Source organism: Terrapene carolina, unplaced genomic scaffold, assembly GCF_002925995.2.
Source record: "Terrapene carolina triunguis isolate 2854851 unplaced genomic scaffold, T_m_triunguis-2.0 Scaffold62, whole genome shotgun sequence".
In the NCBI taxonomy this organism is placed as follows: Eukaryota; Metazoa; Chordata; order Testudines; family Emydidae; genus Terrapene; species Terrapene triunguis.
The window spans coordinates 39,595,300-39,610,627 of NW_020664413.1; the positions used below are offsets into that span (position 1 = coordinate 39,595,300).

At 43.5% G+C, this 15,328-nt stretch overlaps 1 protein-coding gene across 1 annotated transcript in view; it reads right to left on the reverse strand.

Annotated features, from left to right (window-relative positions):
- Positions 1-7,493: 7,493 nt before the first annotated feature.
- The window catches only part of CHRNA1 (cholinergic receptor nicotinic alpha 1 subunit), a 13,238-nt gene continuing 5,403 nt past the window's right edge, over positions 7,494-15,328 (reverse strand). Inside the window, exons 5-9 of the mRNA XM_026647579.2 lie at positions 14,759-14,954; positions 13,213-13,450; positions 11,685-11,908; positions 10,095-10,334; positions 7,494-7,801 (exon numbers count right to left, since the gene is read on the reverse strand). Of these exons, the coding sequence (XP_026503364.1) occupies positions 7,670-7,801; positions 10,095-10,334; positions 11,685-11,908; positions 13,213-13,450; positions 14,759-14,954 (1,030 nt within the window). The 3' untranslated portion in view covers positions 7,494-7,669. The remainder of the gene's footprint in view (positions 7,802-10,094; positions 10,335-11,684; positions 11,909-13,212; positions 13,451-14,758; positions 14,955-15,328) is intronic.

Here is a 15,328-nt window from a genome sequence, read left to right on the forward strand (position 1 = left end):
GAGTGGGGTAAGATGGTACTTTGGTGAGTGGTAAACTGCTCTCAACCAACAGGTCAAAATGATAGTTTGAAGGACCCAGTTTGCCTAGAAGAACTGACAGCTGCAGGAGAGAAGAATGACACTCTTGTAACTTCTACTCCCCTTTTTGGACAAGGCCAGGTTATGCAGCAAGAATGGCTGAAACTGCTGGGACTGCTATGCGTAGAACGGTTTTCTTTTTGCCACTGGTGTATAAATCCTCAGGTTCATGATCCCAAGCTGTAAACTTCCTGTGGAATAAACCTTCCTGCCAAACAAGCCTGCTTTATTTTGCTTCTTTTTCTTTTGGGGTTAGAGACCTGGTATCCCTGTCTCTTTTTTTTCATTAGCAGCAACGACTACCAGGGAGCTTGGAGGAGCATGGTTATAGAAGTGCTCAAATCCCTGTGAAGGGACATATCTTCTCTCCACCTTTTAGCAGTGGGAGGCAATGGGCAGGCACCCTGCTGGGCATGCTAGGTCAGGATACATATCATCCAATCTCAGAGTCTGATGAGGAGTCTGCTTCCTCAGACCACGGTGGAGATGGCCCCTTTGTACCAGGGAGACTGGCTCAGAGCCTGGATATGGGGTACAAGCGAGATCATCACTGGCTTCCCTCTAGATGGAACCCTCTGGAAGGGAGCCCACCTGTAGACCCTGGGCTCCAGAGTCAGCAATCCTTGCTGGCTTACAGAGTGTGTCTGGTGGTGCCTCTTGTTTGGTCCACCTCCGAGTCTTTGCCTCTGCTCGATACTTTTATCGTAGTCTTCAAAGGCCCTGGTACCGAGTCTGTGGGAGACTTATGTTGTCTCTCGGTAGGTCCTAGTGGTGAAGATCTGCCTCTGTACTCAGTCAGATCAGGGGGAGCACTCCTAACTGACTTGGACGTGCTTAGTACCCATTCCAAGCGGGAAGGTGCCAATAGTGGGCAAAACACAGACTCCAGAAGCAGGTGCTTGAGTCTGGCAGCCCTGTCCCTTTTTCGATCAGGGTTTGAATGCTCTATAAATGTGACATTTGCCAACTCACCTTGGCCTCTCCCAGACACTCATGGCCGCTGGGGAGGTGGATTGCTTATTGGCACAGACTTTTACATGAATGACAGGCCTTGAAGGCATTGGTCCGGTACTGAGCCTGGTACCCAACAGGGAACCCTACTCTAGAAAATAACTGTCCTAAACTTATTCTTATATTTAAATATGTCCAAACACACTAGACTAAAAATGAATCCCACAGGTACTATATACACTAAAAGGGGGAAGACTTGCAGATACAAAGATCGGGGCTCCAACAACCCTCACTAGCAGTAGGAAGGAACTGAGGGGGTCAGCGGCAGTGCAGTCCTTTATATCTGCATGCAGTGCTCCGAGGACCAGTGGGTGCTCACATTGCCCCGATGGATACTGCTGAGGCATGCACACACCTACAGTGAATGGACATGTGCAATCATTCAAACCACAGTTCACTTTAGCACCAACATTAGGCTTTCACAACTTTTTACTCTTGATGTTAATGCAGAGGAAACAGCGATGAGTGCAGGGATGAATTTAGTCTATAGTATATTGCAAATGTCTATAAAATGCAAACACACAATATAATTCTTGCAGAACAATAGCACAATATTACATTCAAAGTTGTTTTGTTAAAGTTCAGGGCCAAATTCTGCCTATTGAAGGCCATAAAGTTGCACAATTCATTTGATGGCAGAATCTGAAGAAAATGGGGTTGTACAGGTAGAACCCAGGGCAGCATCTCTTACTGCGGATGATACACCAGTTAGCAAGAAGAGAGTTAAGCGTTAAGATTCCAGGTAGAGCTTGCAGGGCTGAGCATTAGAAATAATCTGTAGACCTCTCATTACATGTAAACAGAGCAGGTTAGATCTGGAAGTGACTGAGACAATATATTCAACCTCCCCAAAGCTGTTTTTACAGGCACACTGTTCAGAGTAGAACTGACTTTAACAAAGAGGGTGGGGAGGACAAATAACAGATAGCACAGGTAGGCTGAATATAGTTAACAGTACACCTCTACCCAGATATAACGCGACCCCGATATAACATGAATTCGGATATAATGCGGTAAAGCAGCGCTCCGGTGGGGGCGGGGCTGCGCACTCCGGTGGATCAAAGCAAGTTCGATATAAGGCGGTTTCACCTATAACGCGGTAAGATTTTTTGGCTCCCGGGGACAACATTATATCAGGGTAGAGGTGTACTTTGTTTTGGTCTACAGATACTAATGCCAAAGGGCTTGATGTAATAGTACTTAAGGTAAATCAGGAAGGGTGAGATTATAGAAGACAATGAATATTCAAACCAAAAGGCCCAGGTAAAATCCACCCTGAAGAACTGAGCTGTCTGTCAGGATTTGAGTTCAGTGATAAAATTCTTCTAGCCAGGAAGGGCTGATCAGCTGATTTCCCTGCCTCTGATGGGATTCACTCCTTCTCTGGATACAGCTAACTAATCCCTGCCAAGGATGACCTAAAAATAGAAGAGCAAATATCATGCCTTTAGGATAGACCAGATTACACCAAATATTTTCAAACCAATTTCCTTAGAGAGGAAACCCATTGTTAGATGGTCTCCAGCCCAGTCTTCCTCTTTGGGTGGCACAAACTGGACATTTTCCTATAGCCTCCATATCCTCTAGAGACTTTTGGGGGAACAAAGTATAAATCATTCCTACCAAGGCACATCTTAAGAGAATTGGGGTGCCCCCTTCTTTGGTTAGAGTTAGGAGAAAGTATTTAATCTAAAGTGGAAAAAGAATAGATTCCCCCAAGAGGCATGTATCCAATGGCTGGCACTGCTCGCTTCTGAGACAGGTCTAGTTGGCTGTGGCAGCTTTGCATTGCCACACCCTACCCTGGGTTAGTCTGTCACTATGATCTGAGCTCTGTGCCCCTGCGTCTGCCAACAGAAGCAAATCCTTGGGCAGTGGTACAAGCCACCAAGGGAGGATGTGGAATCACTAATACCAGCTGTGATGATTTGGCACTGCTTGTCATAATTTATGAATATTGTGTGGGGTCCTTGTGATGTTTGCTGCAAGCATATATTGTGGTAATTCAGTAACAGGATTGTCAGGAAATGCACCCAGGAAGGGGGAGGTGGACCCGATATACATTTCTCAGCACACATTTGAGAGACAATGCAAAAGCCATTTGTTTTGATGCTCTGGCGCAACCTCCTGCTGATTTGCCAGACAGGTTTCCCCCAGGAATAAATCAGTCTCTGTGAAGGGGTCAAAAGACTCAGGAGGGTTTAAAGAGACACACACTCCCTCAAAGCTAGAGCCAGCCTTTTGAGACTGAGAACCTACAGCCTGCTGTGGGAGAGTCTGGGAGAAGTTAGACATGTCGGGTTCCCATCAAGAGGATGGCTTGATTCAAGGTCAGATAGATGTGTAGACCTTTTGCTATTTTAAAATCTTCCTTTTTTTTTTTAGGTTTAATGCTTTGTTCCTACTGCTAAGAACAAACAATGTTTTAAGAAAGTTGTCTGGTCACTGTTTTCACTGCTGGTCACAAGCTCCCGAAGGGAAGAATGCTGCAGGTACCCAATCTAGTCAAACCTGCTGGATAAGCACTGGACTAGATAGACTGGCTGCTTGACTACAGTACCCTGTGTACTTTACCTGAGGACAGGTAAAGGCACAAGGCCTGAGACCTGTGAAGACATAGTCAGAGACCACTGAGAGGTCAGAAGTACAGCTAGCCTTATTACCACCAGAGACCTCGGCTTGACACTTAACTCTCAGTGGTGGTCTATAGGGGTAAGAGACTCAATGGTACCAGGGAATGGGAGAATGGCAAGATGTGACTTGGGAGTTTCCCTTCCTTCTCAAATAATTTCAATAGGGAAGAGCAGGTAGTGAAAACTCTTGGTGGAGTATTGCAATATTGTAGTCGAGCAGCTAGTTTATCTAGTCCAGTGCTTATCTGCAAACTTATTTAGTTGTGTTGTGGGGCTGTAGCTCACCAGAACAACCGTCCGCCAGAAAACGCTGAGCATATAGTTTGGCATTGGGGCAGCAGAACTGAGTGGACAGTGGGGGCTAGTGAGGGAAATATTGTGGGGGGTGATCTGTGTTTCTGCCCACACAATATTTCCTCTGTACTTGGGAGGGCACAAGACAGGGCATCCTGGGCCCTGCTGTTCCTCTGGTCCAGCCTGCTCACTTCCAGGGAGAGGTAGTGCCTGGAGGTGGGGGTGCAGCTGGGCTGGGCTTGGAAAGGACAGCGTGGGAATGAGGGAAGGCTGTTTCCCCTCCAGGGCAGAAGCCTCTGCCAGTTGTATAAAAGAAGCAGCCAGCATGGGGAGCAGGGAGCTAGATGGGTGGTCGCTCTGGGTGCCTGGGACAGGGAGTGTGGACACCATTCTGCTGCAGGTGCCCTGAGTGTGCTGCTTCCTAGGCCTGCCATGGTGAGTGTTTACCCCTTTCTCCCCACCCCGCCCCAGCCTGAGCTCCCTCTGCACACCAGCCTCCTCCGCTCACATCCCCATCCCCAAACCTCACCCTCCCCATTCAAGTTGAGCTTCCACCACCTCTTGTTTGGCAGAGATTTAGATATTAAAGCAGGGATGAATTTAGTCCATAGTATATTGCAAATGTCTATACCATGCAAACACACACTATAATTCTTGCAGAACAATAGTACATTCCAAGTTGTTTTGCTAAACTTGCAGCAAATTCTTCAGCATCATTAAGACAGCAAAACTACTTGCCTGGGGTGCTAGGTGCTATCTTGAATGAGTAGTAATTAATTTCAATTCTTTCCCCTTCATTTCTATTCATGATTCAGGAAAAATAGGTTGCAAAGGGAGAATTTCAAGCCTAATATTGTAAAACTAATTAACATATGCTTGTTGCCTACATTAGTTCAATGTTGACTAAAAAAATCCCTACAATAGCAAATATTTCGGAAATGGCTCACACTGACAAAAGCAGCAGTACTCCGTCTTACCACAGGACGGAGCTGCTGTCTAACTTATCCAAGTAATAGCACATTTGCTCTGGTTTATCATTGTTATTCAAAATGGTGTATTTTTATTTCACCATTTTGTCACTTAAGGTTATATTAAAGTCTCCTCTGAGATATATTTTACAAAGAAACATCTTCAGGCTGTATCTAAAGATATTGAGCAGTCTAATTGACATGCTCCTCACTGAATTGAGAGCTTGAGAGCACTGGAGACTGAGTCCTCTGTCTATCCATAGACCAAGTACAATCAGTATAGTGGCAAAGCAAGTCCCCATGCTCCCATGCCCATTTGCCTTATTCCTGACCTAGTAGGAACAGGGGTAGAATGATAATTCGGTCCAAGGTTTTTCCCATATCACAAGCCTTGAACAAATGAACTAATAATGACAGCATTGGTGATTTCAGTAGTACATCAGACACATGCCTTGTTTCTTTAATATTAACTTTGTAAACTGCTGGCTTGAGTGTTTTTCCCTTAGAAAACATATTTAATGGAGAATAACATTTCACAAAAATACAATGCCTGCATTAAGCACAAGTTAAAAAAGGAGGCTGCATGGTACCTTGACATCCTGCTGCAGCTCTGCAATTCACTGGCTGTCCCTATCTCCTTTTTTAATACCAGGATGACAAGGGAAAGCAAAATCATGGCCTGATTCCCCTCCCAGGAGCATGCTCACCCCCCAAAATTACAAAGCTGGGCCTGTACATGGGCCAAACAACGGCCACCATATGGTAATGAATAAGTTACTACTCAATTGGTCTAGATTTCAACCAGCGACCTAAAGCTGAGAGGTTCTGTATCCCAGTGCCATGGGCTAACTTGCACCCATTCTCCGTGGTGAAGTATTGTTCTGACTTCTGATTTCAGTAACACAGCTGGGTGGAAACATCAAAACACATGCTGTGCCTATTTGATCAAAAAAGAAACTGGATTTCCTTCCCCTGTGTGCACACTCATTTTGTGTTAGTTTTCAGATAATATCCCAGTTAACATATTGAAGGCAGGAATGGTACAACATTTTAGGCCAACATTAGAGCATATTCATAGAGAGCAAATGTTGATTTCAGAAATACAAGTATCCACAATCTGCTTCTAAGAATGACTCTCATCCAGTAAAGGAAGAGAAACAATTCCATGTTACCTGTGTGTTTGTCAACACAGCTGGCATTTTGAATATGGGGAACAATCTACAGGCCAAGAATTAATTGGAGAAATCACAGACACAAAGAGGCTAAATTCACATAAGTTACCCCCTCAACATGACTACATCTTGGAGCACGTTGACACTTGGAGCTGGTGGGGTGATTCCCAGCTAGAGGAAATATACACTAGCTCTGATGGAGATAATGTGCTAAAACCAGCACATAGCCATAGCAGTGCATATGATAGGAGGGGCTATCCACCTTGAGTACGTGCCTGTGGCCTTGGACGGGTACATACTTCCCTCCCACTGCCCCAGCTACACTGTATTTTTTATGTATTCGGTCAATCAGTAGTAGTGCGGGTATGTCGCCTCGAGCTGGGAATCACACCCCCAGCTTGCGGTAGAGATACACCCTTTGAAAGAAGGCTGAGGTTGGAAGAGGGGAGTGAGCATGCAGGGGGACAGGAGATGTGGGACCAAGGAATAGGTCTTACTACATCTAGTTTCTCAGGAAACTCTGTGGTGGGGCAAAGGAAGGAATCCATGACACCTGCCCATGAGCAGTCTCTCCACACCCATTATTTCAGCCAAAAGTGGCCACAGCCTGCTGCCACCCCATGAGGGGTTTAGAACCACCACTTTAAACACTGACCCGGCTCCTGGCCTGCTTCCAACAGCTTCCCTTCGTGCAGGCTATTTGGGACAGGCACAGAGACCTGCTCTATGAACACTTGGTGCACATTCCCTCTGCACAGTTGTTCTACCTGTGAAACTTCCTGCACGTGGCTCCTTGAGGACTTGGCAGCAAGGAGTTCTTGTGCGGATCACCTGTACTGAGCTGGATTCCACCTACAACACCTGAAAGGAAAGTTGCCCCCTTCTTGCTGAGCCAAGCAGAGTTTCCATGGGCAGAAGCACTTTTCACAAAGTCACCTGTAGTTGAAAATCACACTTAACAATGGAATTTTAGAGCCCTCTGCTGGTGGCACCTCTCTTGCTAATGGAAGGGTCATTTGTGACATGGCCAATACAGAAACCACACATCCGAGATTTAAAGCCAGCTTGCAAGCTAAATTTAGATACTGATCTAAAGCATAGATAAAGCATGAAGTGAAGAATCCTATCATCAGTTATACCTTATTGACATGGGCTGCAGCTGGTCCCACAATCTGGCCCTTAAATGTTTCAAAGTTAAACATTCTATTTATACATGAATGTTTTTTCAGATTGTTAAAATGGGTCAGAACCTGGTTTATAGCCATTTTCACATTGTCAGTGGCACAGATCTTTTTCTTTTGACAAAAGAGACATCACCAGGAAGTGGCTCAGAAATGCCAAGTGTGGAAAACATTTTAATTTTTGCTTTATTTGTTCCCCATGGGAAGTGATTCTAAGCTGTGCAACCTTCAGACAGCTGGGAAGAACACAACAGGTAGAACAATGAAATGTATTCAATAAAAGCCAACAAAGTAAACCTGGCCAGGGGTAGTACACGTTTTAGATTTAATGTTCATCCTTCTTGATTTAATTCAATAAGACGACCAGCAAACACGGCCAATGTTCCAATAATGCAAACCAGCATGAAGATACCAAGGAGAAGGTGATCAATTACCATTGCAACAAACTTCCATTCTTCTGCAGCCTGGACATGAAAGAAAGAGGAGACAGTTAGAACCTCCCGAGAACTATATTCCTTACAAGGCAGCATATGGAAGTGTGGGCAATTACTGTCTTGTGCAAAGGAAAGCTTCTCTCTGGCTTCTAATATTATTATGGGAAAATACTCACTTTCTTTGAAGTGACAAGTTGGTGGTCTGCAATGCCTACCCTAGCCGGACCCACAAGTTCAAATTAAGGGATGATTCAACCTTCCTTTTCACAGCAGCCTTAAGAACAGAGGTCCTGTGTGTGTTCTACAGTGGTTAAAAGATCATATTGCTCGTTTCGTAAGAGCAGAGATTTGCTTTGATGTTTCCGGCCAAGACTCTTGAACACCCACTGACAGCTGCCAAAGTGGGCATTTCAGAGCACTAGAAACATTTGGCCACAGGCTTATTCCTGATTGTGGGGACTTATAAATATCAAAGCTAGCTTGGATTTTAATTTAAATAAAGATTTTCAAAGTGCCTTCCAATTGGCTTTTAATGGAATGTGTGCTCCTAAACCCCTTAGGCTCTTTTGAAACTCAATCTCAGTACCCTTTAGACTGCAAAGTGAGCCTTAAAAGTAAGTGTATGCCAATTGTGAGTGTTGAAAACCAGTCACCATTTTCCCTAAAGGTTTTAGGTTATTCATGGTCCCCATTTTGTCCACCCAGCAACCTTCAGGACATAACACCCTTTTCTATAGACCCCTGGATTTTTGTGGGGAGCCAAGCTCAGTTCAGAGTTTTGGGGGACAGTGGTGCCCGAGCTGGCTTTGCCAGAACAAGGATCTCCAAGCTAGTTGCTCTGAACTGGCTCTTTTGCTAAGCAACTTCTGTGGGGAGACAAGCGGTGTGAGTGAGCATAGAGTAGTGTGCCAAGCATGGGAGTGGGCACATAGGCATCTTAGTCTAATCCTGCCTGTGACAATGACTCTCTGTAATTTAAGGCTTTTCCAACCTTTCTGCCTGAGTTTCCCCATCTGTAAAACTGACTATTAGATTTACTTAGTTCCCAGTGGGGCTGTGATAATCATTTACTATTTTCAAGTACTTCATAAGTGCTACATTTCACCAGAATGGCTACAACCCCCAGCTTGGTTTTGCAATTTGCCCTTGGAAACCTTTTGTAAATGTTTAGAAATGATGCACAGATCACACAGACAGCTGAGCTCCACTTCAAGAGGCTGCCAGTGACTCAAAGAGCCTCCTTTACAAATGAGGTGCAAATCTTCAAAAGAGCGGAGGTCAGGCCTCCCTTTTTTCAGGTGCAGTTTTCACCCACCAAATGAACTTGGATGCAAACTGGAGTATTTGACTGAACCTCTAACTATCTCATCTAAGTCAGCATTTCCGTTGCAGTCAAACATTCAGGGGAGAATTTTGCCCTTTTTTTCATATTGTGGCCCAAAATGAATTAGTTAAATTGGGGGTGCCCAAAATAATTCTCTCACCAACACGCCCCAAGCTCAAGCTGCTGCTGCCACCCATCCAGAAACATCTGCATCTCAATGGTGCTCTTTGTATATAATTGAGAAGTCTCTGGGATCCTTCAAAATGATAAGTGCTGTATTAGTTATTAAAGTTAACCACCAAATATTAGAAACTACTCAGGACAGAAGTATATAACCAGGGGTTATAAATCAGGGTTTTAGCACATAGACTTAACTTTCTATAGAAGAGGGGCAAAGCTAGCTTTTCCTGGCAAATGCCTTCATTTGGGAGGTACAGTAGAAAAGGCCAGGGTGTTCTAAAAGAGGCTTATTATGTCCCCCTCCTATAGGAATTATTTGGAGCATTGAGTCCACAAAATCAAAGCTTATCAAAATTGGAATTAACATTTGCAGTTCACATTTAAGATCTCTGAGGTGGTGAAATAAAAATGTTTCTGTTAGCATGAAGTTTTGTTAAGGTTTATTTCCCAGCTTTGAGTGTACTGCAAACTGCCTATTATATTAGGAAAATGTCCTGCATGAAATACATTAGGAATCTGTTTTGGAATATTGTTAATTTCCTTGAAACCATTCTAACTACCCGTGCTCACTCCTCTTTGAGTTCATGTACTACACTGGGAAAATCTTAGCGCATAATTTTTTTCAAAGACTCAATTGTCATCTGTAACTTTTATTTATCATTCTTTACAGATTGCATCAAGGAAAGAACAGGGCTCTTTGATACAGCAGAAACTATGTTTGGGGTGTATTTGTGAGAAATGGAAAGATTTATTATTCCCAGAAAATAAAGTGTCTTATTTTAAAAGCAAGGGATGAATCACACATAAAAAATGCCTTACATTACTGGATTCTTGGTCTGATTTCATCGTTTCAGCAATGTATTTGATTCCCTCTATAGCACTTTTCACATCTGGGTTTTTGGTAAGTGGGGAGTGGAAGTTGACGGCAGCAGGACATGGTTTTCCAGAGATTTCCGAAATATCAATGTCTTCTGTAAAAATCCTTTTTTCTTGTTTATCCCTGGATGGTCGTTTCATTGTTGAAAAAAACATAACATTTGGGATTGTGTCAATAAAGATCTGAAAAAAGAAATCGCATTAGTTTAGGGAGATTGTTTTACTGATGTGACATTACAACAAACAAAAGCAGGTGCAACATTCTTAACTACCAAATAATTTCCTCTACTGGATTTGCTAGAAATTCCCTGTTTGAAAGTGTGTCACAGCACAAGCCTTAGTCACACTTTACTTGTCTTGTATAAAGCTGATGCCCTAGGGCTTACTGAATCGTACACAAGCCTCTCACACATTTTCAGGAAACAATTTCTTGCTGCCATATAAAATGTATACTGATTTAACAGGATCCAAACATAACTGGAGTATAACACCCAGGACCAGAACCTCAACTGGCGTAAATTGGCGTAACTCGACTCACTTCAATAGAGCTATGCTGATACACACCAAATGAGGATCTGGCCCACACTGTCTAGAAGTGTTGCAGAGAAATCCCTTTGGCCTGCTTTTGCTTGTCCCTTCTTGTTGGCTATCCTGTTGTTTCACTTACACACACACACAGATTTTCCACAACCTTCTTTAAATCAGTGGAGGTTTTTCTTCCTGATCACACAGCATGTACAGACTTGGCCTTTTAAAATTCCCTAACCCTAGCCCTTACCCTTGCAGGGATTCGATAGAATAATATTTGTAAAAGTTCCATTAAAAAAAAAAAAAATTTCCACTGCAAGACTGGAGCAATTTTAAAGGTATAGGTCGGTATGTGGTAGGTCTGGCCTACATAGTTTAATGCCAGTTCATGCAAGCTGGGTGATGGAAAGACTAGCACGAGTGGCCACGGATGGTCTGGGTTCCCCAGGTGGAGACATACCCACAACTCTGCCATGGGTCTTGGTAAGGTCTGGTGGCCATCATTTACGCTGGAGAGGGAGATTTCCCTCCCTTCCAATAGCTTTGGAGTAATGCTGTTTCATAGGAGAGTAGGGAATGGGCTGAGGAGTTGTCATGGGAGACCCAGTTGAGCTCCACTCTGTGGATCCACAATGAACACCTGGGCAGGCAGCTGGCTGATGGAGTTGGCCACTGGCTGGGCTAGGAGTCATGCAGCCTGATAATCTGTCGGTTCCCATAAAGAGCTATATAAGCAACCTACCTATTTCCTTCTCTGTGTCCACAGCTGCCACTTTGTTTTGCCTCATCTGCCTCCCAGGTGTTGGGTTTTCCCTCTGATAGACACCCAACAACAGGCAATTTTGCTACTTAAAGGAGTGATTTTGCAGCCCAGCCAGGGAGCCCTCAGATTTATCTGGATTGGGAAATTCCCCCCAACACCCTGAGATTTTTATTACATAAACCGCAGAGTGAAATATTTAAGGCCCTGCTCAAGCAGAGAAATTCACAAATAACCTTCCTCACCTTCCTCACCCACTGTGGCATAATATGGGTACTTGGGGAGCGATGGTGGGTGTTGATTACAATGACGGTAATGATGATTGACGCTATGACAAACACCATGGTAAATAACATGTATTTGCCTATTAAGGGCACTGCACTTGAAGTAGAAGGAATCAGCTCCACAATGACCAGAAGGAACACAGTCAAAGACAGCAAAACAGAAATGCTCAAAGTCATCTTCTCACCTGCCATGCAGAACAAAACAACAACACTGCCATTAATGTGATACAGTGCAGAGGGTGTTAATCAGGGAGAGAAATAGAGTGTGATTTCATGGGTGATTGGTTGCTGGTACATTTTGGATATTTGAATGTATACCTATACATCTGGACTACTTTTATCTCTCTCTGGATTACAAGAAGCAGCAAACCTGGCTGGTCATTCATGTTCTTGTGCCACTGTGGAGGGACCAAATTAGGATCAACCCCCCCAGCATCAAGTTGGAATTTTCCAGGACACAACTGGGACTGGGGACAGGCTGAAGGCACTGACAACTCACTTGCTATGAGCATGAGTATGTGCTGCAGGAGTTAAATGAGTAAACATGGCCTCTAATCAGGGCTTGCTCCTTTGGGTTGATTTCCTCAGTTCCTTTGGGTGGCTTTGTTTTTTGCTCTGGATAAATGGCAGCCTCACCGTGGGCTGATTGAATGCACAAGAGAGCACATGGCCTTAGAGCTCAGGCAGTATTTGAGACTTCCTTTAGGACTAAGGTTGTCAATTTGGTTGGACGTATTCCTGGAGGTTTCATCACATGAAATAATCTTTAATTAAAGATTAATCTTTAATTCCTGGAGACTCCAGGACAATCCTGGAGGGTTGGCAATGCTATTTAGCACTAAGGGTGACAAAACTGAACTACAAAACACAATGAACATACATTTTGTTCTGTTCGGTCCAGTGGCATGCATTTTTTAAAAAAAAGCTCTTAAGACCCGTCATAAGAGGAAATTGAAGGAAAAAAACAGCCAAGGATAAGGGGCAAAATCCTGGCATGGATTAAAAACAAATTAAGCACCAGGAAATGGTTGCAGTGAATAGTGCTTTTCTCAAATTAGAGAGCACCTAATAGTGAGGCACACTACAGGCCAGAAAGAGACCAGGGTTGCTTAATATATTTATTCATGCCATCAGAGAAGCTAATGGCCGAAACAAACTAACTCTAACTAACTCCCCTAACTCAAACATGCTATATCAGGGTTTCCAGTGTCACCATTTGACTGTTTATTAACATATTCAATATATTAATTTCAAAGGCACAAAACCAATCAGCTGAACCTTGCTTCCAGTGACACTGAATGGATGATTTACCACTGATTTTCAAGGGAGCTGAGTGAGACCTACATAATAACAGTTTTAGAGTTGAAACTGTTCCTCAGCTAGATTTATAGGGCCTGATCCTGACAGGTCCCATTGACATAATTGTTAGTTATTGCTCTTTCCTTTGAGAATCAGGAGCTTATTACAGTAACGTAATAAATGCACGTACCTGAATCGGTGGGCAGATAAAACACTAACCCAGTTAAAAACGAGAAGAGCAGACAGGGAATGATGACATTGACAATGAAGTAGAGAGGCAAGCGCTGCATGAGGAAGTGGTAGGTAATATCCAGATATGGGGTGTCAGGGCAACAGGCATAGTAAACAAAGTGCTTCCAGCTCCGGTAATCTTTCATCACCCACTCGCCGCTCTCCATAAAGTTGCTCATATCTGGGCGATCACTCTCCTGACAGGATAAATAGTAAATCTCAATATTAGAGCTACTGACCAATAAATTAAAACTTGGCGTTGATTCCTAGTGAAACCAAATTCAATATAATCCTGTGCTTCTGGCTTTGTAAGCAAACCAACCAACCCACCAGCAATTTCTTTCTATGTTACTTTTATTTTAATATTGTGCCTTTTACACACATTTCAACTAAAAGCTTTACAGAAAGAATCAACTACAGTCAAGTTAAAGAGAAAAGGGAGTCTTCAGTGAAATATCTAAAGAAAAAGGAAGTGGTTCCAAGTGGGACAGGTAGGAAATCACAGGTAAAAATCAGCCCCTAGAAATAAACAAGCAGGGAGACTGAACAGGATCAAAGAGACGAAGTGGGGTTAATTGGCTGGAGAGTAGGCAGATAGGACCTCAATGAAGCAAGTGGGCACAGAATTTTAGAAACCAAGAGGGTAGTTATAAAGTGGATCTAGAGATGGCACTTGGCTGCAACGGTGGTAAAGGTTATAGAAAATGAGAGAGGGAGAAAGAGAGACAGACAATGTATATGACTAAGGCCTGGTCTACACTAACCCCCCAAGTCGAAGTAAGGTACGCAACTTCAGCTACGTGAATAACGTAGCTGAAGTCGACATACCTTACTTCGAACTTAGCGCGGTTCAGACGCGGTCCACACGCGGCAGGCAGGCTCCCCGTCGACTCCGCGGTACTCCTCTCGCCGAGCTGGAGTACCGCAGTCGACGGCGAGCACTTCCTGGTTCGACTTATCGCGTCCAGACCAGACGCGATAAGTCGAACCCAGAACTTCGATCCCCAGCCACCGAACTAGCGGCTGGGTGTAGACCAGCCCTTAGGGACTCTTTGTTCCAGGAGTGAGAATGTCAACCCTCTACAGATACATGTGCAATCTAGTGGCTGTATCCTAATACTAAGCCCTAATACTACTACAGCTAACAAAGAGTTGCCATAGCTGTCCTGAAGTCAATGGAGCTGTGCCAATTTGAGGAGCTGGCTCTCTAAGTTTTAGCCATGCTGTTGACCATGAAGTCTACGCACTAAATGTGTGCAGAATAGCTGTAGGAAACCTGTAGTGCTGAATATTGCTGGTAGTACACTCTATATTTTGGCATCAGTCATTAATAATTTCAGTAATTCAGTACCTGTTTATTTTTCAGTCAGAGCAGTTTACAACTGACATTTAAACCTGAGAATTAAAAAAAAAAAAAAAAAAAAAAAAAAAGGCATGGGAAAAAAGAATTCAGGTTAAAATATTCAATGTCTACTGGTACTCTCATTTAAAAAGTTGTTTCATACCGGATTTATAACAACCACTGTACCATCATACGTCCAAGTGCCCAACTTCATACTGCAGTTCTGCTGGTCAAATGGAAAGTGTGTGACTATAATTTCACAGTAACTTTTAAAAATTGCTGGTGGTGTCCATGTGATCTTGCCTGTATGTTCTAAAAGAACTTTGGTGAATTGATCAATAGCAAATTCACCATCTGCACTGCAAAAGAAAGAAGAAATTAACAGTGACAAGGACAGCATAACTGACGTACATATAATACAGTATCTATCTGAAGGAGACTTGGAAAGGGTATATACTCAGTAAAGGGGTTGCTCTGAAGTAATTGGGTGGAGAATTTGGCTCATTGAATATAAAACCTATGGGTCAAATTCAGACCTGAAGTACCAGGCTGTAACTCCCCTGTCATTAGGTTATAAGGAGGGGTGAGTGCCAAGAATTTGGTCTTGATCTTCTAAGGATAGACAAAAAGAACAGGAGTACTTGTGGCACCTTAGAGACTAACAAATGTATTTGAGCATAAGCTTTCGTGGGATGTAGCCCACGAAAGCTTATGCTCAAATAAATTTGTTAGT